Here is a 26095-nt window from a genome sequence, read left to right as displayed (position 1 = left end):
CTTGTTTCGTTTTCAGTTTCTTGTGAACACTAAAATGTGCAACATTTTTTTTTTTTTTTAAATTGTGAAATTAACGTTTCAATCATTCACTTCAAAGTATCTCAACGACACGTTTAGTCGCTGACTGTCACTACTGCAAGTGTCTGTTACTCAGATAACAGAAGCAGCAAGCGACCACCTTTGACACCCAGTTTCCTTTCCTCCGCGGGCCCAGGCCGTGTATCCGCTACCGCACCCCTGAGCCCTCGACCACACAAAGGTAGGAAGCGGCCGTCGGAGCAGGGCGCATTGTGACGAGGCCACTAAATCACCTCTAGTTTTGTCCACCTCTATTTACGCACGTTTCACCAGAGGAAACCATAAAGACAACAAGGCCCAGTAAGAAGGCGAAAGGCACAGGCTGTTAGCTAATTGAATGATATGAATAGTTAGGATATACTACAGCTATTAATGTGATACACACATACAGACATACACCTGCACAATTTAATCTGATGTAATGTAGCGCATGCTGCAATAAATACAACTTCCTAAATCAAACATTAACGTTTTCTTCATCACTCATTCACATGACTTTTCACAATTATCTTTTACAACTTTTACACTGAACAGCACAAAAAAATTTGATTTTCTCTGTAATCTCATGGAAACACTTGAAATATAAATTATACGACGACTAGATTCACTTTTAGCACAAACTTTACAATACTACCTTAAAAAGTATCGGTCTGATACTGGTCAAAATCATGAGATCAGATATTGGTACATCAAACGTAAGTGATCATGGGGAGCAAATTGGGCTCATTTTAAGGCAAAATATGAAAAAGGCAAAACAGGCCATTATAATTTTGTAAAGTTTTTGAATCAAACAGATTTTTATCAGTCAATACAGAATCCTCTAATATCTGTACAGGTATCGGACATAATGATATTGCACCATCCTTCATAAAAGACTATAATGGTGTAATTACAATGTTTCTTTGATGATTTAGGGCTGGTTTTAAAAATGTATTTTATAATCTCTGCCATTCCCTGTATCCGTTACACAAATCCTGCTTCACAGTCACACGATGAAGCACTCACGCCACCCTCTGCTGGACACCTAGGTAATTACTTAAAACAGTCTGATGCACTCCTAAGTTTAAGGTTCAAGTTCAACTACTGTAGAACTGCACTGTGCATTAAGATAACTACTTTGGGGTCATGTTTTAATGTAAATGTAAATATTTTTAATGATGGACCACATGAGAGAGATAAAAAAAACAGCAAAATTGGTCTGAAAACTAAAATTATCTCAGAATGAATTGTCAATCAAATCAGCACCATGTAAATAACAACTATTGCAGGACTGACTGACTGACAAGTCGCAGAAGGGGTCAAGGAGCAAGGGGTAATAAATGCTCCACTGAACGAATTGGTCACTTGGCTTTTCCCAAGAATTAGGAAGCCATTAGCACCTCATAAAAAGGGCCACTTTTCTGTTTAACAGCTGATTAGCCTCTTGTTCAGACAAACAGCCAAGCAAAGAGATTCAGTGCTATCACGCAGTATGGAATACACGGTTCTGGCATATGTACAAGCAAAAAAGCCACTGCTTCAATGAACAGATATAAGATTAATGAAGGCACCAAAAACATTTCTTCAGAGTCAGTCGCAACTCGTTATCAAAAAACAAACACATTAGCATAAAGATGAAGTGGGTCACTCTCATGACTTCATTAAAGTAGGCCTCAGCTTTGCCCATGTGGCCAAACCGCAGATTGCAAGTTCAGCGGTGCCCACTAAAGTCCCTATCGAGCCACTTTCGTAAACAAGAGGAGGCGGGGGCAAATAGCCCCATCGAACATAATAAAGGGAGCTTCAAAGCAGCTGTGGAGGAGAATCAGTTGGCGTATTAGAAGCCACTTGGGGTTGTCAGTGTGATGGCTTAGATGTCACTGGAGAACATCTTCATGGACGTAAAGCGGGCAAACAAATTAAGAGGGATGAGCTCGCACTTGGTGGATTAGTTTTAGATTTATGGAGGGAGACTTGGAGCCAGAGTGGTACAGAGTGGAAAACAAGGCTGACAAAGCCGAGACGGTTTCCACACACAGTCACAGTGACGAGAGCACCTTCACTTATCGAGTCGATGAATTACTGAATTTTAAGCATGCGGCATTATAAAAGTCTAATAGCAGAGCTATCTTGTCTCTACAGTTCTTCCAACAAAGAGCATCTGAGGTACATTGCAAACCGGCTCGACTTGACGGGGCACTTATTCATTAATGAAGACAGCAGCCTCATTTCACTTTGTTAACCTTGGCAACTACAGACTGTATGGTAAACACAGCTTTGAGAGTATGGATGTGTGTGTTTGTGGTGTTTGTACAGACAGCACATTATGTATACTGAGCAGTTCTCCTGCCGCAAGCGCTTCCTCTCAAAACAAGGTGTGGTGGTGCAGGTGCTATGTGAGGAGGAAGAGCCTGCAAATGTGAAAAGGCCACAGTGTGTTCATTCATGACAATTCAAATTACACATTTTCAAGTGAGAGGATAAAAAAAAACAAAGGAGCAGCCCTCAGAACATCCCGATGCCTTGATGATTCAAGCAGTTGACTCTCGTTCTTGGCTGCGGAACGAGACACTCAGCAAACCCAAATGTGAGACGATGAGAAACGCACATGCAAGGGTATTTTTGGACCGGTGCAATTTCCCTGTGACACATTTACTGCAAAGGACCTCAAGAGTGATAACACGCACAAACCGCAGTGAGCTGAGAAAGTGACAGCAACACTCTTGGAGCCACAGGAGAGACAGGCCAATTAATGCCAAGAAGTCCTAGTAGAGTAGAGTAATCCCACAACCTACTTTATGTGGAACACTCCCCTCTTTTGTTGATGTGTGGATCATTAATCACATTTCATATCAAATGCATTTCCTTTGTTGCAAATATTAATTCCCACAGCGATGTACATCAAATTCTCCTGCTCACCAGAGCAAGCAAACTTCCCATCGCCAATTGTTGGGAGACACGAGCTGGTTTTAGTGTAGTGTTAAATAAAAAGTATTTTTACTTTTATTATTACTAGGTTTTAGCACTGCTTGTGTGAAAATTCTCATTAATGAGGAAAAAACATGTGACGTTTTAAACTCCAATTTAACCTATTCCACTAAAAGCCGAGCTCGCTCAGCACACACAACTGGCCCTTGAGACATGAAAGGGCATCTGCGATGTTTGGTTTACATTATATCTTAGTGGTTTCCACATAGTGGCCGGGGGGATAAGCATCGGGAGAAGTTTATCTTTGTCACTGTGCTCTATGGAATATGTAAACACTGTGTAATCAGTGCTGCAGTGCAGTGGGGGGAGAAAGTGAGGAGCTTCAGGAATAAGCCGCCATCTTACAGCAAAGATGCAGACCCTCTAACAATGTTTGTTGAGGTTTTTTTAATGTATGAATCCAAGATAACTTATTTAAAAATAAGTTTCACTCTCATATGTCCTTATCGCCCCTGTCTGTCTATTGGCTTAACTCTTATCAGGATGCCTTTGTCCCCGTCAACCACCCTATGAGGCAGTGCCGGCCCTTCTTGTTTTAGATGAAGAGCCTCCCGCCAGTCTCAAGCCCAAGTTTTAATATGGTGTCCAATCAAAAGTGATTAAGCATCACAGAGCACAAACAATGCTGGCCCTCAAATCTCTGTAAACCCTCTTTCACTGGGGGCGAATGAAAGAGCACTCTGTCTGCAGCAGCAGCAGCAGATGACAGACGCGCGCTTGAAGATAAGTCTTCTCCATGAGGCCTTATCCTACCAACACCCGCCGTCCAACCAAAAGAAATAAATTAACGGGACGCCACCTTGAGAGCATCAGTAAGAGAAGGGTAGAGTATTTATTAAATTTGCCAGGGAATGTCCCCAAACACAGCAGTGAGTCTTGAGATGATACCTAAATCCGGTGGCACCAGACAGGCCAAAGCTAAGTGGGTGAGCCACCACGGATACCTCAGCTGAAAGGAATTTAACTGAGCCTATAAAAGACAAACGGCGTCAAACACACACGCTCATATGAAGACAATGCAGCAAACAAAAGCCTGCTGAAGTACAAACTGAAAACCAAAAAATACTAATGGAGAAAATACTCATGAAATCAACCAAAACTGGGCAAAACGTCCCTGAGTTCTATGTCTCGGACATAAATCACCCACAATCATAATGCATGCTGTACAGTATGCTGCATGTAACATGATACCCTGAACTAATATGCTGGATACATGTGGTTCCTTTAAGACATATGGCAGCATGAAGACTTAAGACAAGCTGCATACTGGGGGCAGCAAACTAATGCCAAGTGGATTCTTTTCCTACCGTTTGCCTTTTTAGGGTTGCAGTTTACACAATGACACTGCGGCTAAACAAACGATTCAGCTTTAATTTAACATGAACGTGAGACAATGTTGCTTAAAGACATGTTTTCAGGAACCTCCATTTATGGCTGGACTGACTGGGTAAAAACGGTACAGTGACTAATCACTCCATTATTATTGAATTGAAAAATGTATGTAAGTATATATACAGTATATATGTATATATATATATACATATATACTGTATATACACAGCATATATGTATATATATATATATATATACAAACATACATACATACATATATATATTTACATATATATAAATAAATAGATCTTTTTTTTTTAATTAAGCAATTTTGTGTATTATTTGTTATCATTAACACTGTTATACTTGGAGGTGGGAAAAAATCTGCCCCAAATCATTTGCCATTGGCCGCACTGATCTCTAATGACATTAAAGGAAAATTGGTTAAGTACAGTCAGACCCCAGTTTAACAGAAAATCATTCAAGTCAGATGTTTATTCTTTATTAACTTTGAAATGTCATTTTAAAAAAACCTTCCAAGTTGCGAGAGTATCACAGCATCCAAATGGCAGCATTATTTGGCAATCCATTTGCCCAAATGATGATTCAATAAGCTCATGCACATGCAGACACATTTACAAACTTGAGAACAGAGCGCAGCAGACAAGCGTCATCACTCAGAGGTCAGGAGGGGAGGAGCTGGCGCTATGACAACAAGACATCAGCCGTCTGCAGCCTGCTGCCGTCAACAAGTCAGCATGAGCACTACCATCTGACTGGGCTTTCCTGACACTGCCCCCATGCACTCAGCCAAAACTAGCTATTGCTGCTGCTGCTGTTACTGGCTCCTGCTTTCAATTTGACTAGAATGGGCCAAGTAATGGCTTCAGTGTTTTGTGGTCTGCCGACACATATGGTCCATGTAGGGATCTGGTCCTGCCCCCTTCCAACCCCCCTCCACCCCCAGCCATTCCATTGATGGTTTTGGTACACGGAGGGGAGATGTGGGCAGAGGGAGAACGACACACAGCCCCGGGGGCTGGCCACAGTTATGGGGAGACATGCATGGGCCTTGTTATGACTGCCATGAGAATTGGGCTCCATCGGTTTACTGCTGCAATCTGAGTGTGGAATTGACCAAATAGTGCTTGTTCATTCGTACCAGCAGGGTTCAGGTCTTTTGGAAATAAAATGTTCAGGAGGTGCTGTGCTAAAATTAAAAAAAAAAAAAAAAAACCCTGGTTACACAATTCTTAAAGCCACAATGCATAACTTTTGTCGATTCTTGTTGTTGTTATACTCCAATATGTCTGCAGCCGCCTCGCTTTACTAGCACAACGTTGCTGTTGCCTCCATCTGTCTTAACTTAAAAAAAGCACTTCCTGTGTGCAGCCACGCAATGTCTATGGAGCTGATAGATTCAATCAGCATTGTGTAAGCTCTTTTGACAATGGTTCGAATCTAACAGACATCTGTTTGTACTTACACGTTACACGCTACAATTTTGACACGCAAGGAAACAAACCAAGGCCTGCTATACTAACAGTCAAAAAAAAGAAGTAAAATTTGTCAACTACTCATTGTAATGTCATCTCATCAAACTTCTCTTTATCAATTATGTCACCACAAATGCCATCGCTGGTCATAAAGCTACCTCTGCTGTTGGCCCTATGACCTAGATTAAAGGTTATTTGCTCAAGTCACAGAGGCAGCTCCTTCAGCTCAGCCTTGTTGGGTTTCCTTATCTGGTTTTGTCTGGACAAATCCTGGACACAAAGCACCCATTTTGTGCTCCTCTCTGTAGATCCTGTTACAGACTTCCAGACACGGCGCGGTCCACCAGCGGTGCCTCTGGGAGCGCATCGTTTGGCGGTGTGACGCGATTAGCTGCTTCCTCATACTGTTTATGTGCACTTTAAGCTTGCTTTTGTGCCTTTATGGGGGTAAAATGATCAGCAGCAGCAGCTGAATGATGTCATAATGTGAGAATTCAGATGTAGTGACCTCTCCATCTCCGTAACTAACCAAAGAAAATACACAAGTGGATCCATTAGTGCTCCAGGATTTCCCAAAGCCCCAAAGTTCTGATTGCTACAATGACCGCATTATTGCTCAAGCACCTTCTGACTGTTACTATTTTTGAGAGGTATATAAGGTCAGTTTCCTAAAATGGAATTCAAAACATGTTGTAAAAACAAGGCTGACAGAACATGACAGAAATATTGCTGCCTTTAAAAGTATAACAGTTGTTATTTGTCACTGGAGACACACACTGCAGACACACAAGCACAGCGAGTGTGTGCAGCCGAGACGCTGACGTTGATCTGGTGGCCTTATTCCTCCGGTGCTATGGAAGGACCGAGCACAACAATCAGTGCGAGGGAGACGAGGGAGAAAACGAGGGAGCAAGAGAGAAAAGAGAAGCGCTCACTGACCTCATTCTGACAACAAGCCTGGGAAGAGCCGTTCCCTGGAACTGTTTCGCAACACTGCTGTTTATACAGGTGCTGGGTGAGTCGAGCAAGATATGCAGAGAGCATGCGTTTTGCAACACCTCATTATGAATACTAAACCCAGGCAGCATGTCAAATCACACAGGCTCACACATGCACATTAGCGCTCTTTATCCCCGCTCCAAAATGTGACTCGCGTTTTGTTTTAGTTGTGACATTTAGAGGCTGCGGCCAAATCATCACTTTTTGTTTGAATTTCATAGTCAAATTCCTTTTACGTGATCCAGCGTCTGTCAAACACCACTATCACTGACTGCTACGTCCAGTGAGTGCTTGCCTCCTGGAAGCGCGGCCTCTGGTTGGCTCGTGTGTCTGGCTGTGGCGCTGTCTCCTGCAACAACATTCTTTTGGCCAGAGTTCAGACTCGTGGAAGGCCACAATAGCACAAAGGTGGCTGACCACACCATTGTTTATGCTACAGCGCACCACTGCCAGGTTAAAGGGAAAGGAGACTATAAGTGGACGGCCTCTGCTTGAAACTGAGCTACCCTTTTCCTGCATGAGCAAACTACAGCCAAGCATGGGCAAAAGATACCCATCTGCAATCTTCTCGTGATGTCATCACGTTGTTTCAAAGAAAGTATTGTACAATATTTTGAAAAAATACAAACATTCATGACATGGAAGTCATTTGATACAAATATGGAGGCATTTCCATCATCTCAATAAAATACAATTTACAAAATAATATTTCAAATGCATATTTTATCAGGTTATCACCCTCTGATTTAGGTTGTATTTGTTTGAAAAGGAAGACAATTTTATAGCGGGACAAAATGAAAATCTGAAACCAAAGCCATCTTACAATAATAAAATCTTTGCCAAACTAAATAGACACTTGAACACTGCAGACAAACCCATGCATGAGTTAATAAAATGTCTACTATCTTATTTTTTTTTCCCCACTAACCAGCGAGGTGAACCAAATCCATTAAATCTTAGAGGGAGATCCACATAACAGCTGTTTGGTAAACATACCAAAGTAATTGTGTCAAAAGCCTTACTTTAGCAGAGATTAAATGCAATTAGAAGCTGTTTATCTAACCACAACAAGTCCCTGTGCCAAAGAAAAAACCTCTGTCATTGTTTCTAGCAGTTCTTACTCAGAGGAATTACTGCTGGGAATATGATGACTTTATTCACAAGGAGCTTCCTACAGGAAGGAAAGTTGATACAAACAAAGCATGTGTTCTCCACATAGGAAGGACTATATGGATGGGGGAGAATGGTCAGTTGGTTAAAGGTCTTCTGAGGTGAATATGAGGAATTTAGGTCAGTGCAGCCGAGACGTTTAACCAGCTCAAGCCGCTGCAGCCTGGGTGGAAATAGCATGGGAGGCCAGGGAGAGGGAAACCAGTGCGTCACAGCTCCCGGCCCGATTCCAGACTCCCCCTGACGCAAACAAGAGCCATAACATCCCTAATGATCGCACATCATGTACGCCTCGCACACATTCCACCAATGGCAAGTGCTTCCTTCTGGCCTTTGACCTCAGAGTGGGTGTGCCTACCTTTGACTGTACATGAAAGCTCAGAGTATGTGGTGGACTAAATAGTCTGTAAGGTTTAAATGCACATTAGCGAAAAATCTTTAATCCAAATACACATACTCTCACTGTGACACTGCTAAAATCTGGAAAAATCCTGTTTAAGACCGAATAAATGTCTTTAATATGTTTAATATTTGCCAAATCCTGATAATCTGACACTCTCTCCCTTTCGTTTTCAGTTGCACACAATCGTGCTCCGATTCACGAGTCCAAGTCAACGCCTCACACACACACACACACTTCTGTGCGCACACACACATTGTAAACAGTCTTTATTGAGACGTGAGTGCTTATATAAACATAGACAAGCCCTATTGAGGGTCCAGGCCGGGGTCGGACAATAAGAGGGGGAAAGTTGCTGGACGTTCCTCACAGACGGTGTGTACAAAATCCAATTATCAGAGCCATGGCATTAACATTCCAGCAGTCTGGCAGGTGACGGCTCCGTCTTTTCAGCTCCCCCTCCTCCCTCTTACGCCGCCAGCATGGGACACAGTCGCCCGCCAGCACCTCGACAATACACACACACACACACACCCTCATGCGTCCCTCCTCAGATCCCCCTCTCTCTAAGATCCCCATGTATTGAGACATATATAGAGGGAAGAAGGCAAAGAGTGGGGAGGCAGTTGGGGTAGCGGGGGGTTCCACCAGCGACACTGGTCTTTTCTTCGGGAGATCAGCGCGACCGGCCCTCGCAGGCAGTATCAGTCAATGGGGCATTCTTCTCTCTGTCTCTGGGTGAGAACAAGTTGATCGCTGATAACACTGCTTTGATTGCCATAATGGAGAAAACCACTACTTGTTTTGAGCATTTGTCCCTAAACAGTGAGCGCTTTGTCAGTCCTGGGTGATGGTAGTGGCATACAAGATGCCGATTAATAGTAAAACAAAAACTATGTCCTCAGCGACAGGGGCCAGATGATAACGGATTAAAATAAATTCAGAGCCTTTGGGCCTCTCGGTTACAAAAAAAGCAATTGAACTAACCCCGAGACCAGAACACTGAACACACTGAGCTTAGCCCTGTATCCATTAAAAATACAAAAATAGTTTTCAAATGCAGACTTTTATGGTTTGTGTTGGTTAATTATATGCTCCAACTTCCAGCATTAAACCATCAGGCATCATAAACGCTTCTTTTCTTTTGCTTTACACACTGTACATTTAGTCCTCAAGACACAGTACACACGGGATGTTCAGTGCATTGGCCTGGTGTCCAAATCTATTCTGTTCTTTCCATCATGTCATCCTCTGTGAGAGACACCTACACTTCATCGCCGTCATGCAAGCGTGGAGTAAATTATTAAATTATTATTTATCTTAGATAATTAAACTGTTGTTTTTTTGTTTTGTTTTTTTAAATGGAGAAAAAGTTCCCAGTGCGAATGTTACCTCAGCCCAGACATATTAGATTTTTTGTGTAAAATGAATGAAATGAAAGATAAAATACATTCTCGAAAGTGTGACGATCTAATCCCATTAGCGCTACAACATGAAGATTTCTGCAGATTCCTGAAGTTCTGTCACTCAAGCAGTACTGTTTACATTATTGTGAAGTGGAGCGTATTAAATGATTTGCAAACAATATTGAAAGCCAAGGTGCATGAGTCATTACCTAACTACCTAACTTACTTTGAGTCCAATTTAAGAAAAACACGTGATATTTTTTTGTTCACCTGCACGTTTTTCATGTCTTGCATTATCTAAACTCTACTTCAATAAAGCAACATGTCTTTGCTTTTTATTCTCCCCGTCTTTGTGTTTCACTGTCCTACTGCACAGTAAAAATGTGAGTCAAGTGTCTTGTGGCTTTCTCCACCCTCACCAGAAAGCCTGCACGCAGTTAATTATTCTTGGATGGCGGATAAAAAAAAGTACTTTCTTTCTTTTTTTCTCACTAGCTCAGCAGCGGTTTCCCATTCATAATAGTTGGCACTGGTTCTGCGCTGGCTGCCAGAGATCACACCCCAACCATTTTCATTTTCCTTCATCCAATTGTTTCATTCATGTCATAGATTTGGCAGGGGTCCACGCTGATTTCCTGGTGGCCGTCGACCCTTCAACACCCTTCTTTTGAGTCTGAAACTCCTGTTTGTAGCTTTGTTTTGCATCAGAGTGAAGAATATGTGGAAACAGCGATTCACACGAGTTTAGATCCACGCGGCGTCTTTCTGTTTTGGCATCATCAAGTGAACAGTAGTAGAGACGTACGACATATTGCTGCCCAACAATATGTGAAGGACTTCACCAATTGAAAGCTTTCCAGGAAAGGTGGATGGGTATTGTTTGGGCATGGGAGTGAAAGAGTTGGCATGAATCTAAAGTTAAAATAAAAAGAACCATTCATTAAACAACAATAGCTGGACCGCAGTCCAGATCTGGACCCAAATGCCATCGTATCTGTACCTGAAACTATTTCCATAAATCATTGATAACTGTCACATTTTTATTACAGCTTTTCCAGCTTCTTTACGACACTAGACGTCCAGGAAATGCAGACCAATTACATGCGTTGTAAATTACCACGTGATGACACTCAACAGCCAATCATATTAGTGAATTGGGGGCCACACGGGATGCGTAAGCAGCTGCTTTTTTCCATGAACCACATGCATTTCATCAGTGCAGATAGGGAGAGAAAACGATCTTTCAACGCAGTTTCAATGTCTATATCACATATGACACATATGCACAGCCTCATACTGACGATGACATACTCCAGGGAGAGATGAGGAAGGGGGGAAAATAGACTGCTAATCAGAGACAAGTAACTTCACATGGCGTGATCTGAGAGGAGAAATGTAGACGGAACATTTATAGTCAAAACAAGAGACTCTGGAAAAAGTTAAATTAATTAAATGTAATTCATTTTTCATTTTTTCTATATTTTAAGTTTTGCTAAAATGTCAGTAGACCTCTCTGGATTTTAATTTACTAGCCTGTCCTACAAGATTGCAGAGGAAGTGAATGAAATGTGTGACTCACTCTCCCCCACACTTTAAGTACATTACACAGTGCCCTGAGATATCTGAGGCCCAGAGAAACAGCAGTTTATCATCAAACAACCACTGGAAGTATATACACTGACAGCAGAGCTGAACTGCACATACACGCGTACGTAAAAACACACGGCTCCCACCCACCTGTTGGGCTCTCGCTCCGCTAAGTCAATCAGCTGCAGCTGCGTGCATGTGTTTCAATGCACTCACTCGCGTGACTTCATAGTCTACGTGCACGTGATCATCCGAAAAACGCTCACATGTACGTGTGCAATCTCAGGGCTGTAACCTAATCGCTGTGAGTGACAAATAAAACCCAGTGCTCTTGAGTGTCAGAGAAACATGGAACCAAACAAGGTGGCTACCGTGCTCTCCTACCCATGCAGCCCTTGTGGTGTTCACCACCTCCCATCTGAACGGAGTTAGAGGTTGGCGAGCTGGAGTGCAGAGAAGAGTCTCCTGGGGCAGTTGGCTCATGGAGCGGGACCAGAAGATGGCTGCACCATGGATTAGGGCCCCACAGTGGTCCATTGTTAATTGGGCGCCATGTGTGAAAGCTACAGAGAGATTAGTTTGTACAGCTGCTGCCATTTGTCATAACTGCCCTTAACAAGACACACATGGCAAACCAAGTTACAGCCAGTGGTTTTTTAACAGAAAACGGAGAGAGAAAAAAAAGGTCTAGTATGCATCTTAAACTTTGTAAAAAACCGACCTGCGTAAGCGGAAAAAGCTGTTCTGGGGAAACACCACGTTGGATCAGCTGGGATCCCAAAAGAGATGATGACTTTGAGCACTGCTCATTTAGCTATGTGTAGGTCATCTGAGGTCATTACCATAACTGCTTAAAAAGGTATGTTAAGCTGGGAAAAAATCCCAGACCACAGGCTGTAAACAACTCTGTGAAAACAAAGAAGGAAAGAAAGCTATTACATCAACAGGACAGAGTTTTATGACAAATTATACAGGGTCTGTGAGTGGGACAATAGCTTGTTGACCTCTCGTTGGCCAAATTTCTATGGTAATTCAGGGCACGCTATGTGTTTTAAGACGGTGGAGCAGAGTTATTTTTTGGTAAGAATCCGCAGTGTAATTGTGGGTTGTAGGCCTGAGCACATGTTGGAGGCCTAATTACAATCCTGACATGGTAAATCCAGAATGAGCTTTAAAAGCACTCTCACTCGCAGTTTTTACGCTGCCAGATACTGGAGCTCCAACTGTTGTTGAGGAGCTGTGGTTTATACAATCTAAATGTAGTCTTTTGAGCTGGAGTGGGCTTATACGCGTGTATTGGCCTATGAATGTTAACATATGTTTGGTTATAAATTTTTATTTTATTTTTTTTTTAAATTCAGTCAACTAAACTACCAGCTGCAGCCTTGTACTAGTGGTAAGAGTGTACCAGTGGCCAATTTCAGAAGAATTCAAGCTATCTGGAGCCTGATCATATAGGCTTTCAGAGGACACCATGGCAACTGTTCTTCCACTGTAAAAGCACTGGACTACTTTTTTCCTAAAACCAATAGTTTTAAAGTGGCAAAACTATTTTTTCATTATTAAACCCGCTGACTCCAGTGTTTCAAACGGCTTAAATAATTCAAACATCTCAATTTGCATGTAATAAAAGTTTACAAGCGTCAGGGCAAAAGAGAAAAAATGTCCGTGTTAGGCTGAGTTTTGTTTTGGAATTAAAGATTCCTTCAAGATAAATTAAATTCTCAAATTTTTATGTGGAAATCATGACAGAAATGTGTTGATGTAAAGAGGCAGCGTGAAAAGCAATTCTCTGTGTCACAGTGGAGGAAGTACTTCAGTAGGAAATCTGCAACATCTGCTGGTTTGGTGGTCCCGAGATATGAGATTTTCATGCTGTTCCAATCAACATGGTGTCCATATTTTCTCTCCTCCTGCCACTCCCTCTATACGGCTCACTTTAATCACGCACAGCCCCGACTGCCCCACTGCTGCCTTTCATAAAAGATAGCATGTTTATGTAAGTGCTAAAAATGTCAATGACTTATTTTCTTACCCTTCTTGCCTTTTCGTCTGTTCTATAACATTTCATACCACATGGAACAATAAAAAATAAAAAATACAACCATGCTGGAAGTTGTTTTGTTTACAACACTGAATATATGGCGGCTTCTCCTGATCAAGATTAGCTTTCTAAATTTAGGAGCTTTTTGAGACGCGGGCCTGACATATGTGAAGGAGGAGTGGAAACTCTTTGGCAAGCTTTGACACTCAATGGGGTGCTGATGAATCCGTCCCAAGCAGGCCATTCCCAAGCCCCAGACACCATATCCCCACATTGACCTGCTGCATTGACATTGGAGAGGAATCCACTGGGGATTCAACCCCTCCCCCCCCCACACCCGACCCAAACAGCAATGTGCCCACCCAAAAGTACAATTTGCGCAGCACTGCAATGGCAGGCCTTTCTATTGTCTGCCCCGCTCAGGTCTTGTCCAGAGATCGGTGATGAGACGTACTGTACTGTACCGCCAGACAAAAGAAGAGACAACCATCACTCTGGGCCACTGATCGGCCCTGTCTGGACTGAAAAGACTTTGATGGGGCAAAGCAGGGTGGGGGGAGCTGCACAGAGAAGTTAGTGTCTCCTGGGCAACCACTCTGATTGTCTGTCCCTGCCCAAAGGTCCCCATCACACCCCACCAACTACCCCGTCTCGGTTTTTTTTTCTTCCCTTCACTAGTTCCTAACAAGCCTTCTCCCTGGGTAAAGGCTTTTACATGAAAGTCTCAGCCTTGTACTTGAGGGTGCTTCACTCCTGGCTGAAATGAAAAAGGTCAAAAAACACAACAATCTCATGTCAATAGTCTAGCAGGTAAACAGGAAAACTGTACTTTTTTTTATGAGCATGGTGGTAAAGAAGAGAGACGGCAGTCACTGGCTGGAGAAACTCGGCCGGCAGGGAGAGCCTGCTTTGTAAGACAGGACAGTGAGGTACAGTGTAGTGCCTGGGATGGGGGTGAATGTACCCATTTGTCTTCATTTGGGAGGACCGGCAGACAGGGTGGGGGTGGGGGATCTATCCGTGAGGAGTGGGAGGTGCCGGTCCTCCAGTCAAGTGGCCTCGGGGGGATTTGAAATGCATTTGGGGTCCTCCCCAAAAGCCTGGGAAAGTGTGGTGAAGCTGAGATCTTAACCATAGACTAATGACACAAACTGCAGTCCTTAACTAAGTGTAGACACCAACGCAAAATCGAGTCTCCTACTGAAATACACAAGAAAAGCCTTTTCAGCACAAAGCCTGGGCCTCAGAATGCCAAAGAAAGGCCTTGTCGGCTTTTTTGACGGATGGAGCAGCGCAAACTGTGACACAAGCAAATTAAACACACTGTAGAAGAGCAAAGGAGAGTTGTAAATTTTGTTGAGAAAGAAAGCATCCACATTTCTCAGTGGCCTCTGCTCCGAGTTGCCTTGTTTCCATGGAGATTTATGTACACATGGCACACAAAAGAGGACTAAGGAGGTAACACGGCCTGTTTAAGCCTTGAGGTATTTGCTTGAGCAAAAACCCCACTGCTAATAATACAAGCCTCATACTGAGCCAGGCAACCTGGATGAACTGCACCTAGGTTAGTGTTTAAGAAAGAGAAGGAGGGGGAAAAAAAGAAGGTACGGGACAGTCAGAGGAAGACCTCAAACTACCAAAGATCCTGGAGACGGAGTGAAAGCATTTAGACAAAAAACATATAAGCAGGAAAAATAAAAGAGAGAAAAGACAGAGGGCAAGAAACAAGGAAGAAAGCAAAGAAGGCAAGCGAGCAAGAAAGAGCACCACAAAACATAAATAGCTCCCGGGTTAAGAGAAAAAGGATCAGGAAGACATTTAGTGGGAAGCGGAAATCAATAAGGCAAGCGGTGAAGCTGGGAGGGAGTTCTAAGTGGATTAGATTGAGAGAATGTGTTCGATAGGTTACGGCTCTGAGAGAGAGGTAGCCAGACACCGCAGGCTCTATTGCATACTAATAAGGCAGCGAAGTGCAGGGTTGAGCAGTTCACTCTGAGGAGTTTTTCTATATGGAGTCATCGGTTACGGTTTTTTTATTTTATTTTACATTCCTGCGTAATGTGCTCTGAACGTACACTGTTAAAACATATGTCAAAGAATAAAATACAACTTCAAACCTCTTGAGATATTTTCCATACTATCTCACTAGAAACAAAAATTAAAACTAGTCACGGAACTTGATTTAAAAAAAAAAAAAGCAAGGCAAACAGTAGCGTCCTCAATGCTGTCTGCTTACAACAAGTTTTGTTTCACACTTCTGGCACAAAACCCAGCCTCTATTTCTCTGGCCCAGTGCCTGAGTCTGGGACAGCTGTCATGGTCGGAGTCTGGAGCATGGGGGGAAAGCCAGGGAGCGGAAAAAAAAGAAAAGAGACAGGGAGAGAGAGTCATTTGGCCAGGCTGTGTGCCGCAGGGGTGATTCCTGATGGCAGAGGAGGATAAGGGGAGGGATAGATGTTGTGCTTAGTCACAGACCTCAACTGTGACCCAGAAGGTCAGGCCTCTGCACCAGTGGCCAGACCAAAGCCTCGAACCTGGCCAGGCAGGAAAGAAGACTACACCACACAGCATGGTGAACAGATAGTGACAAGTTTTAAGGCTCTTTCACACTAAAATTAGCTGGTATATCTGGGATTTTTGAACCTGGCTTATCCCACTAAATTCTCATTGTCCGTGGTTGTTCTGCCCTGTGGTGTTTTGGTTGTTTTTATTCACTCCTTCATGCATGAACTGTGACTTCACGGACGCGCCAATAGCTCTCTGCTATAATCAGTGGTTCCTCTTTTGCCTCTTTTACTTTAGTCTCTCTTTAAATCAATCGTTCAGATGATCAGATTGATGGAATAAATTAAGGATTGCTACAAATTTCAAATCTAACGCCTGTGCTATTTGGCGTCTCCATAGAGTTGTCGCGGGCATAAATACTGCAGGTGAAGAAGAAATGAGTGTGTGCCATTTGACCCGGAAGTGATGCCGGTTTAACATGTTCCCACTGATGGAAAACCCATTAAAACACGGGATGAAACTGATTCTTTTTCACCAGAGGGAATGACGGCATTAGCGACCCACTAGACTATTGAGGTGTGTGGGTGGTGGTGGTGTTAGTTGGGGGGGTTCCAATGGTGCATACTCCCCCTCACTTAGGCCAGTGAACCAGGAGACCACCAGCCAGACCAGTGGAGGAAAACTGTTGCCAAGAGACCACTGGTTACACTGCGGTTTGACCCCGATTGAGGAGGTCAATAAGAGGGGCTTATGAGCCACACCTCCCACCCCCCCCTCCTCCTCTGACCACCACCACCCCCCGGAGCGGAAAAGTCTTTCTCCTCCACGTGCCCCAGGGCCTACAACTGCGCGTTTACACTGATCTGATTTGCTCAATTAAACTTCAGAGGACACCCTGCCACATCTCCCCGCAAAGGTCGAGACCTCGGGGGGCCAGAGGTTAAGTCTGGCACTCGTAAAAAACAAGGTCGCCATTAACGTGGCAGCAGAGTATACAGAGGTAATCTATCCTTTTCCACAAACCATCATGACAGACAGTGGGGGGAAAAAAAGTTAGAAGTTATTGAAAGGGGGATGGGGGGGGTCAAGGTAATGATGTTTTATGGCTGTGTTAACTTTCAGCACTAGAGTAATGGGAAAGCTGCTTGACCTTGACTTCTTCAGTCTGCCATTAGACATTCCCTTTCTGTCACTGCTTATGAGGTAATCCGCTTTCTTTTCTGTGCTATGTAATCATCTGAACAAGCATTCACACTCAATTCCACTTCTTGTTTCACTCAGTTTAAGTTGAGGTCAATTAAGAAAAAAAAGGCAGATCATTTCCAGGATTTTTCCCAAGCCGAAATGGATTGCTTATGTATTTTTATTTTAATTACACTTTTTTTTTGAAAAAAAGGTACACTGCGTAAGAATTTGTGACATCTAATAGTGAGAATGCAGATCATTTGGCCCCCCAAGAGCATCATAGAACTACAGTCGCCTTTGCAGACTGAAGAACAGACAGGCAGAAAGGATGTCGTTTGTTTGCCCGTTTGGGGGCTGCTGGAGTAAAAGTCCAAGATGACGGCCTCCATAAAGCAAGCACCTTGCCTGAAGTGCACATATTACATTTCTGCCAATTAACCGCTGTAAATTTCACACACTGGACATTTCATTTCATCTTCTACCACTTTATCCTCCACATGATTTCATATTTTCATATCATAATTATCTGTTTATGTAATGAGAACCATACATTGAAATAAGCAGGGCCAACACATTTCCCATTGAAAACAATGACCACATTCCTGCACCTATTGAAGAAATAGTGACGAGCAGTTTAAACCCAATATAAACGAGGCCTTTCAGAGTTCTGACAAGTCCTAACATGGTGATTATCTACATGCCTTGTTACAACTATTCCATCAATCTGTCAAACTAGATATTCAAAATATGAATCCAGGTGGGCACAGGTAAGGATTCGGTGAAAAAAACGAAAAACAAAAAGAATTGCACCTCTTGTTTTATCTGATGAAGCTGAAACGTTGCATCAGTGTTACAAAAGCAGTGTGTGTGAGTGTGAGAAGCCAGGGCCGTGTATTGAACACAGTCTGCCAGTTGGCACAATGGATGCCACAACCCCCACTCCCAGCCCCCAGCCTACTTCCCAGCGGGCATTCATCTGGGCAGGCACATGGGTGCTACAGCTCTGCCTGTGTCCGTGCCACCAGAACAAGGGGGTTGAGTGCCCCTCTCTAAATTCACCCAGCACACTCAGTGCCAACCCAGCGACCTTTCTCAGGCAGCGACCCACTACAATCAAGAACAAATTGTGAACTTTTCATTTTTGCCAAAAAAAAAGAAAATACGGGGAAAAAAATACTGTTGAGTCAATAAGTGCAGCAACATATTTAAAGTTGTCTGATTACACAACACGACAGAGGTGAGCCACTGCCAGAAAGCAGGAAGAATATTAAAACCACAATTTTTTCCCCGTAGTTTGTACAAACGCCAGGTTCTTTTCTTTTCTTTTCTTTTTTCCACACAGACCTCTTTACAAGTTTCTTTGTGTTTGATTGTATGTTTGTTTGTTTCGTGCAGTTGCAGCAGAACAAAGGCAGCGGCTTCCATTCTGCCACTGTCAAAAAACTTTCCAACGTGCCCACTGCATTGCGGATGCCAACCAACGAATCAAAGGCATGCTGCAAGCAGACAAAGAGGGTTTGATGCCAACCTCCAAACCTCTAACAACCATCGCTGGTGATTTGCCTGCCTCCCTGGCACGGTGCAGCACAAAATGGCGCCCAGCCGCACGCCACCACAATATGGCTGCATTGTCTGGAGACGGACACTGCTTGGTAACTTGAGGAAAAGAAAGATGCTGTAAATTGCAAATTAAAAAATAAACGAAAGGGGGGTGGGGAGCATCGCTGTCTCCATGATGCCAGTTAAAGAATGCTTTTTTATTATTATTTGCTAATATTTTGAGTAATAATTGCTCCGACACGACGCTTTTTGTTCACTTGAAAAAGAGAACAGTATGTTCGACCCTCTATTTAAAACACTACAATTCATATGCCTGCCAATAATTTTCTATCCCTCCGCGGTGGCCACGTTTTCCTACCATAAAAGCTGGTGAAAAGAAAACATCAAAACCTATATTGCAAACGCTACTTTACCGTCCAAATGGCGTCTATTTTGCAAAAACAAAAAAAAAACGGGAGTGAAGAAGCATTCTCAAGTTGGTAGTGAACAGTTAAAAATGCAGCACATGCAAAGTAGAGAAGCGGTGGCATCCGACAAAAGACACAAAAGAGGGTCTGATGCCAACCCCCGGTGCCAGTGGCAACCATTATTGTCTCTGTGCTGTGCCTTCTGCTTTCCCTGGCACTTATCAAACACAAAATGGCGCTCAAGGTTTGATGATAATGAGCAGCTAGCTATATCACCCATTCTACCTCGATGGGGAAAACGTGCTGGTGGATTTTCAGTGTTACAGCGGTAAATGTAACGGAAGTCAATTTCAATAGGGAATAGAGTGTGTGTGTGGGGGGGGGGCGGATTCCTGCGGTGACAACAGATAAAGGGAGGAAGCTCAAAACTAAGGGACATGAGTGAGTGATATATTATTACATGCTGCAACACTATTTTGTAGAAAAGAAATTCATTTTCAAAGTGTTGTTAAAGGAGTTTAAGTGGATTCCTAAAACAAATCTCTTAATTTAAATATGATGAGTTTAAAGAGAATTAAAATAGGAAATTCACATGTTCCATTTCCCATAGCAATTCATCTCTTTAGATAACATCCCTCACCTCTTTAAAAACCAATGTGGAATATCAGAATGATAAAATATATTTCTCAAAACTGTGAAAATTGACAGTTTATTTCTTCTACTTTTCAGATTATAGAACTAAAATTAATTTGGGCTTAAAATGTCAGTGGTGAACATCAGGCGTTCCAGGAAACGCCATGGTTTATGAGTGGGCAGCATGGAAAAAGAAAAGTAAATTCAGAAAATTAAAAACTATTTCAACCCAGCTGCTCATAAAAATGTGAACACGTATAAGAAATGTTTTGACAACCTTGAATTTCAGACGACACTGATGAAAAAAAATGTTAGCTTTTAAAACTGGCTTTTTCAGGAATTAAGAAGCATTTCAGCACAGGCACACTCACTCAATATAAATATAGCTTGTATGTATACTGACAACAAATATTAGAAATTTAGTGCAAATATTAACCAAGACTCAACGTGTAATGTGATTTTCTGTCAACAATTACTTTAACATTAGGTGTGAGAAGGAGTGTTGATTTAACAAAGGAAATCTGGATTTAAAACAAAATTGCTTTAAAGACAAGAGAAAAGTAATTCATTTATATATTGTTACATTAATAGTGTAATAAAATGCTGTTAATGTTAAGATGTAAACCTAAATACGGTGTGTGCGTGTGTGTGTGTGTTTCAGATCATACACACCTAATCCAAACCTGTATAATTAGTGAACATAATAGGTGCTGCTACTGTAGCACACATTTAGTATTGTTGTTCTACATTTAGTATTAGGTACAGATTGTATTTCTCTTTTGTAATGAGCCGTATCTAAAAAAATAAAAAATGTATGCAGCATATGTGAGGCACTAATTCTTAGGGTTTTTGTGTGTTTGTGTGCCTTCAGCAGGGTATTTAGCTGTGATTTCAGCAAGGCTGCCAAAAACTAACACATGTGACCATTGACCTCACGGAGCCTTTGTTCACACACACACACACACACAGTGAAACAAACACAGACACACGAGTGTGAGCTTCCACCTACCGTCCTGGACATAGTACGCTAGAAACAAGTCCAGCTCCTTGACCGATACTGTTATGTGGTGCGGCTGGACACAAAGTGCTGGGTTGGTGCAATGTGGAGACTTGACGAGGCGCTCGCCATCTGTACTTTCCAGAGGGATGCCTTTGAAGAGGATGACCATCACCAGGTCCAGGCGCCAAACTTTGTCGGCCTGCCGCAAACAGTCAATCCGGCGCATCTTGCCCTTCTGGTCCGGGTTGGACAGCACACAGCACGCGTGCTTCTTGCCTGTCACGCTGAGGACAAAGTCCTCCCGGTACTCCTGCCGAATGTCCTTACGCAGCTTGGCCAGCAGCCTGGACGCCCACTTCTGCTTCACCTCGGGCTTCTCGCTCAGAAGCTCGTCCTTCACCGCGCGCTCCTCGTCCTTGGACATCCGCTTCTCGTGCTTTTTGAAGTACTTGCGTTTTCTGGCCTGGAGGTTGAACCACGTGTAGGCAATGGCACGGACGTGAGGGAGAAGTGCCTCAATGAAGGGATGAAATTCATCCTGCAAGGGGAAACAGAGAGAGAGACGGGGGGGGAGAGAAGGAAAGAAAAACATGATCAGAAACTTGTGTCGTCAAAAAAACACAATGAAGAAATATAGGTTTAGTCAGCTACTAATCCATAGCAGAAGGGAAAGCAGACCACGAATCAACAATTCCTCATCATCAGGCACATCATATCTTATTGTCTGTTTCAGCAGCACTCATTTTTACCATTTTAGATGTATCTGTGTGTGCTGCAGCTATGACAAGGAAATTCCACTGTTTATATCAACTGCCAGCACGACAATAGCACCAAGCCTAGTAACTGAATGCACTCGTGTCTCAGCTCTCATTTCCCGAGCATGTTGTGAGTGGGAACTCCTGAGCATGCGCCCCGTGCAGTTGCATCTCTCTGATCAAACTATTTCCATGAACATAGGAGGGTGGAGGACAGGTTTGTGGGCAAAAAGGATTGCAATCACTATATATGACCTTATATATGGGAGTTTCCTGTTATGCGAGGACATTACAAAGGGCGTCGTAAACACAGTATGTACGAAATGTATCAATGCAAGCCGTGGAGGAGGAAATAGGTGCATGAAACGAAGCGGTTGCGTGAAAGGTGTTTGCACGGGTTAAATTAGGACTCGCTTAGAAGTTCGTGCCAAATCATTTCAAGCATTACGGTTAACACACACACACACACACATATATAAAAAGACACTTGCCCTGCTTCATTCCTTACACCTGAGGTCACACAGTGATATTAATGTCACCTAAAATGTGTCCTCTCCTTTTTAATTAAATCATTCTTGAAACGTATTCAACTGATACATGGTCAGATATTTAAATTAATATTTTTAACAATATTTTACCTCATTTCTTTATTGTTATTATTTATTATTTACATATTTTGTCTACTCCACATTAAATTTGAAAATGAAAAATGACTGCAAATGCTAAGCTGCGCAAATATATACATATATACATACATGCTGAAGTTATATGTATATATACAGTATGTGTATATATGTACATATATATACATATATGTACATATACATACATATCTTCAGCTGAACACATGACAGAGTTTCTCTTGAGAAAATAAACTCCAACATTAATTTCTACGGCAACACAGCACTCACAGGCCTACAGGCTTTCACATCAATAACACTGGAGTAATTCTAAAGCAAATTATAGTAATCTCTTAAAGCTTGTCCTCTGTACATGTAGGAATGTACCGGACGGTGTGAGTGATTTAGGAGTCGTCAGAAATTACAGCAGCTGCGGGATAAGTTCAAACATTAAGTTATCTTTGTTTTAGGTCGTTAAAATGTCAAATCTAATAAGTGTGCACTGCCCCCCTGTTTTTTGTTTTTTTTTCCAGGGAGCTTTTGTGGAGTTAAAACCACATATTGTTCTTTTTTGAATGCAGCCAGGCGGCGAGGGAAACCACAGAAATCCACTCCCTATCTGTGTGAGCGCTGCTGCTGCTGCTGCTCTGACAAGACACATTTGCACTCAAGGGCCAATAAAAATCTGCTCCACTGTAACAAAGTTAAACATACTAATATTTCTTAAAGATACGGCAAGGGCAAATGCTTTAATCTCTTTTCTTTGTTAAAATGTATTATATTAACTATGGATCCTATGAGTCTTTTAAAGATGTACAAATTCAGAACTCATTTTACTGTCAGCTCCTCAATAAAGTCACCAGTTGAAGCAGTAAATGTGATGTGCAGCAACTCTGACTGAAATCCTTTTTCACGTCTAGTTTCCTGTTCAAAAAACACTTTAAATATTCTGTTAATTTTTTTTCCTCTTCTTCCCTCCCCCTAACCTCCTTTAACTTCAACCAGTCCACAGCCAAATGCTGTAAAGATAAATGACTTGGCCAGGGCCCTGTGCAGTGCACTTCAGCTGAGGCCATAAAAGCACAATCCTCTTAAGTACAAACTAAACCACATCTCAGTCAATCACTTACTTATGCCAAGTAAAATATAAACAGTAAAACTGACTCAGCCAAAACAGTCAGCTCCTCTGTGCAGCCCTGAATCAGCCTTATCGCGTGTTTGATCTTCCTTTTCAGTGAAAGTGGCTTTATCCTCCTTCAGCCTCACTGCCCCCAAAATATAAGTTTTTTCTCAACAAATAAAAATATACACGTGAAAAATAAACGGCTCAAGCCAGGCGTTGAGAGTGTGCGTGAGGTTATTAGAGGGCGCAAATACTGCGCTAATTGTACAGAAATCCTTAAATGGCATCTTTACGCACAACTTTACGCACAAAAAGCGCATAATTATTGAGACACTATTGACTTTTTGCGTATATAGGACTGTTTAAATGTATTGTTCTTAAAAATGTTTGGACACTGGTTGAAATCTGAAAATCTCCAAAAGTAGAAAGTTGAAATCACAACAGTTAAGGTGCTGAATGTGGAGTAATATACACTTAAAAGTGTTGCAATTACACACAGCGTGCGCATTAAAATGTATATATTTAAAAATAATAATAACAAAAATTATAATCATAATAATAATAATAAATAAATGAATAAAGAGACACAAATACCTGAGTAAGACAAATTGGAGAGTACATGGTGAGACGGCTACACACAAAGTGACTGCGCTTGGAATGATTCCTCTGATCACTTTATCGCGCCATTCCTGGACCGATGTAAGAGAGTGTGGAGCAGCTATCCGCGTAAAAGCCAAAAAGGGATAATTATTATCCAAAGGGCATCCGTGAATGTTTGCGATCCAAAGATTGTCAGCTCCGCTGAGAGAAAAAAAAAATATTTTTTACGCAGGAGATTATAATTTGTAATTTCTTTTTCTTTTAAAGTTGGCACGCAGTCTGTGCGTTCTCCTCTGATGTGCGCGGCTCTTTGCCCGTGTCGCTGCAGCGGTATCTGGTTCAAGAGAGCATGGTGGTGCCGAGCGTGTGATGTTCACCGCTGCTCTCGCCAAACTTGATATGGAAATCGTCCGGTTCACCTTCGCTCCTGCGCGATTTCAGCAAATCAGACTCAACTTTTCCTCTCTTCTTTTTTGCTCTCTCTCTCTCTCTCTCTCTCTGTGTGTGTGTCTCTCTCTCGCGCGCGCGCTCGCTCTCTCTCTCTCAGCCACGTAATTACACAGTCACACTCCTCCTCCAAACACACACACAAAGCTCCTATCTTCTATCCAGCACCTTCCTCTCCTGCTCGGCTGCACTGAAACACTACTAATTTACCCCCTCTCTCTTTCTCTCTCTCTCGCTCTCTCTCTCTGCGCGCACACACACACACACACAGAGAGAAGGAGCGAGACAGACAGTCAGACAGACAGACAGACTCAGTCTGCAGCGCTCTTATTTCTAACAGCCTCGGGGACTTTGGACCGCAGCCTCGGCCACAGAATGACACGGAAATGCGGAAATTTCGCTCCGCAGATCTGGCAACCTTGTCGACAACATCACTTTAGACAATTCACTTCACAGTCTGAGTTGCGAAACTGTATAAAGTCTGCAAAAAAGTTGCTCAGAATTCAATTAACAACTCGTTTTTTTTCCATTATAGAGCCCAAAGGAGGATAATGATGACAATAATGAATGTTTCATGTGTTTTGGGTTGTATTTAATGCCATTTTATGTCAGTAGTGATACAAATAAATAGAGATTTTAATGTAAAAAGTTGCTAAATTAAAACAATAACTTGCTAAATTAAAGGACTGGAGGTGTAACACTGTTACACTGTGGCTGCAGAGTGTGCGTGTGTGTGTGTGTGTGTGTGTAACAGAACTGTCAACAGTCCACACACAGTTCATTTGCCAAATTAAAGGGGAAATAATGGGATGTTAACACAGGCTGCGGGAGAATGTGTGCCAAGTTTACGGCACCTTTTGGCCCCCAAACCGTGCCACCGTTGTGGTCCGTGTTAAGTTAACCCACATTTCCCAGTCGCCAGGACAGTTGTTGTTATTATTATTAATGTTATCACAGAGATGTATCACAAACACTTTAAAAAAAGAAAACAATAATAATCCTTGTTCACGTACCATTGCACTGTACTGCATTGATTAATAGGGAAATCCTGGAGTCTGGTTGAAACACTCAAGCCGGTAGCTTCACATTTCTCACGTTCAACTTTGTGCTTTTTTCTCTCTTGCAGAGCTCGCAGAAAAGGGGGGAAAAAAGTCAACACCGGAAGACAATTCTTGGCAGATATCGGTGAAAAGAAGTTGGGAGCACCTCGCGCCTTTTCTCTTTTTTCTTGTCTTCCTTCCTCTTCGACTCTTACGTTTTTTTGGATCGGTTTTTTGGGGTTGTTCAGCAGAGTTGAACGTGATCCAGAAGAGGCTGAGTTTTCGGCACTGGGTTTGTCTCCGCCTTCACTTTCACTGTCTCACTGACTGACGCCCTCCGGCTCTGCTGCTGCCACCATAAAGCTAGACATGCTTCAGAAACCTCAGCTTCCGCTTTGGTTTTTCTAAATAAAAGCCTCATTGACGTTTCCTCACCATAAGTTCAGAAATGGATGTCCGTTACACACTGCCAAGTCGTCAAAGGTCGAAAAGTTTCTAAATGTTAGGTATATATCAGTCTATATTTTAACTTTTATTTTAAAACAAAATACAAATAATGGTAAAAAAAATATATATAAAAAAGATCCAGTATGTAACATGTACTGTAGAAGGGTTTAAATGGCAGAACTTTTCTGATGACCTCTCAAAGCTGCAGTTTCTGTCACAGCCATCAGGAGCGACACATGTTTAAATGTCTGGCTCAAGGACAAAGAGCTAAGAATAGAACTGCTCACCCTCCAG

The 26095-nt window shown here is 42.4% G+C and overlaps 1 protein-coding gene across 7 annotated transcripts in view; it reads right to left on the bottom strand.

The window, feature by feature from the left end:
• Positions 1-25672, bottom strand: part of LOC131456092 (nuclear factor 1 B-type-like) — a 70913-nt gene extending 45241 nt beyond the window's left edge. For 2 of the 7 annotated variants that reach the window (XM_058624078.1, XM_058624083.1), the window contains exons 1-2: positions 23862-24500; positions 20779-21307 (exon numbers count right to left, since the gene is read on the bottom strand). In XM_058624078.1, the coding sequence (XP_058480061.1) occupies positions 20779-21307; positions 23862-23888 (556 nt within the window). In that variant the 5' untranslated portion in view covers positions 23889-24500. Of the gene's footprint in view, positions 1-20778; positions 21308-23861; positions 24502-25327 lie in introns of those variants that run through there. The other 5 variants (XM_058624079.1, XM_058624084.1, XM_058624080.1 and 2 more) reach the window with 4 other exon arrangements.
• Positions 25673-26095: the final 423 nt, after the last annotated feature.

The sequence above is a fragment of the Solea solea genome, chromosome 3 (assembly GCF_958295425.1).
Source record: "Solea solea chromosome 3, fSolSol10.1, whole genome shotgun sequence".
Taxonomy (NCBI): Eukaryota; Metazoa; Chordata; class Actinopteri; order Pleuronectiformes; family Soleidae; genus Solea; species Solea solea.
The sequence above is the reverse complement of the archived record's forward strand: the minus strand, read 5'-3'. Positions and strand labels throughout refer to the sequence as shown.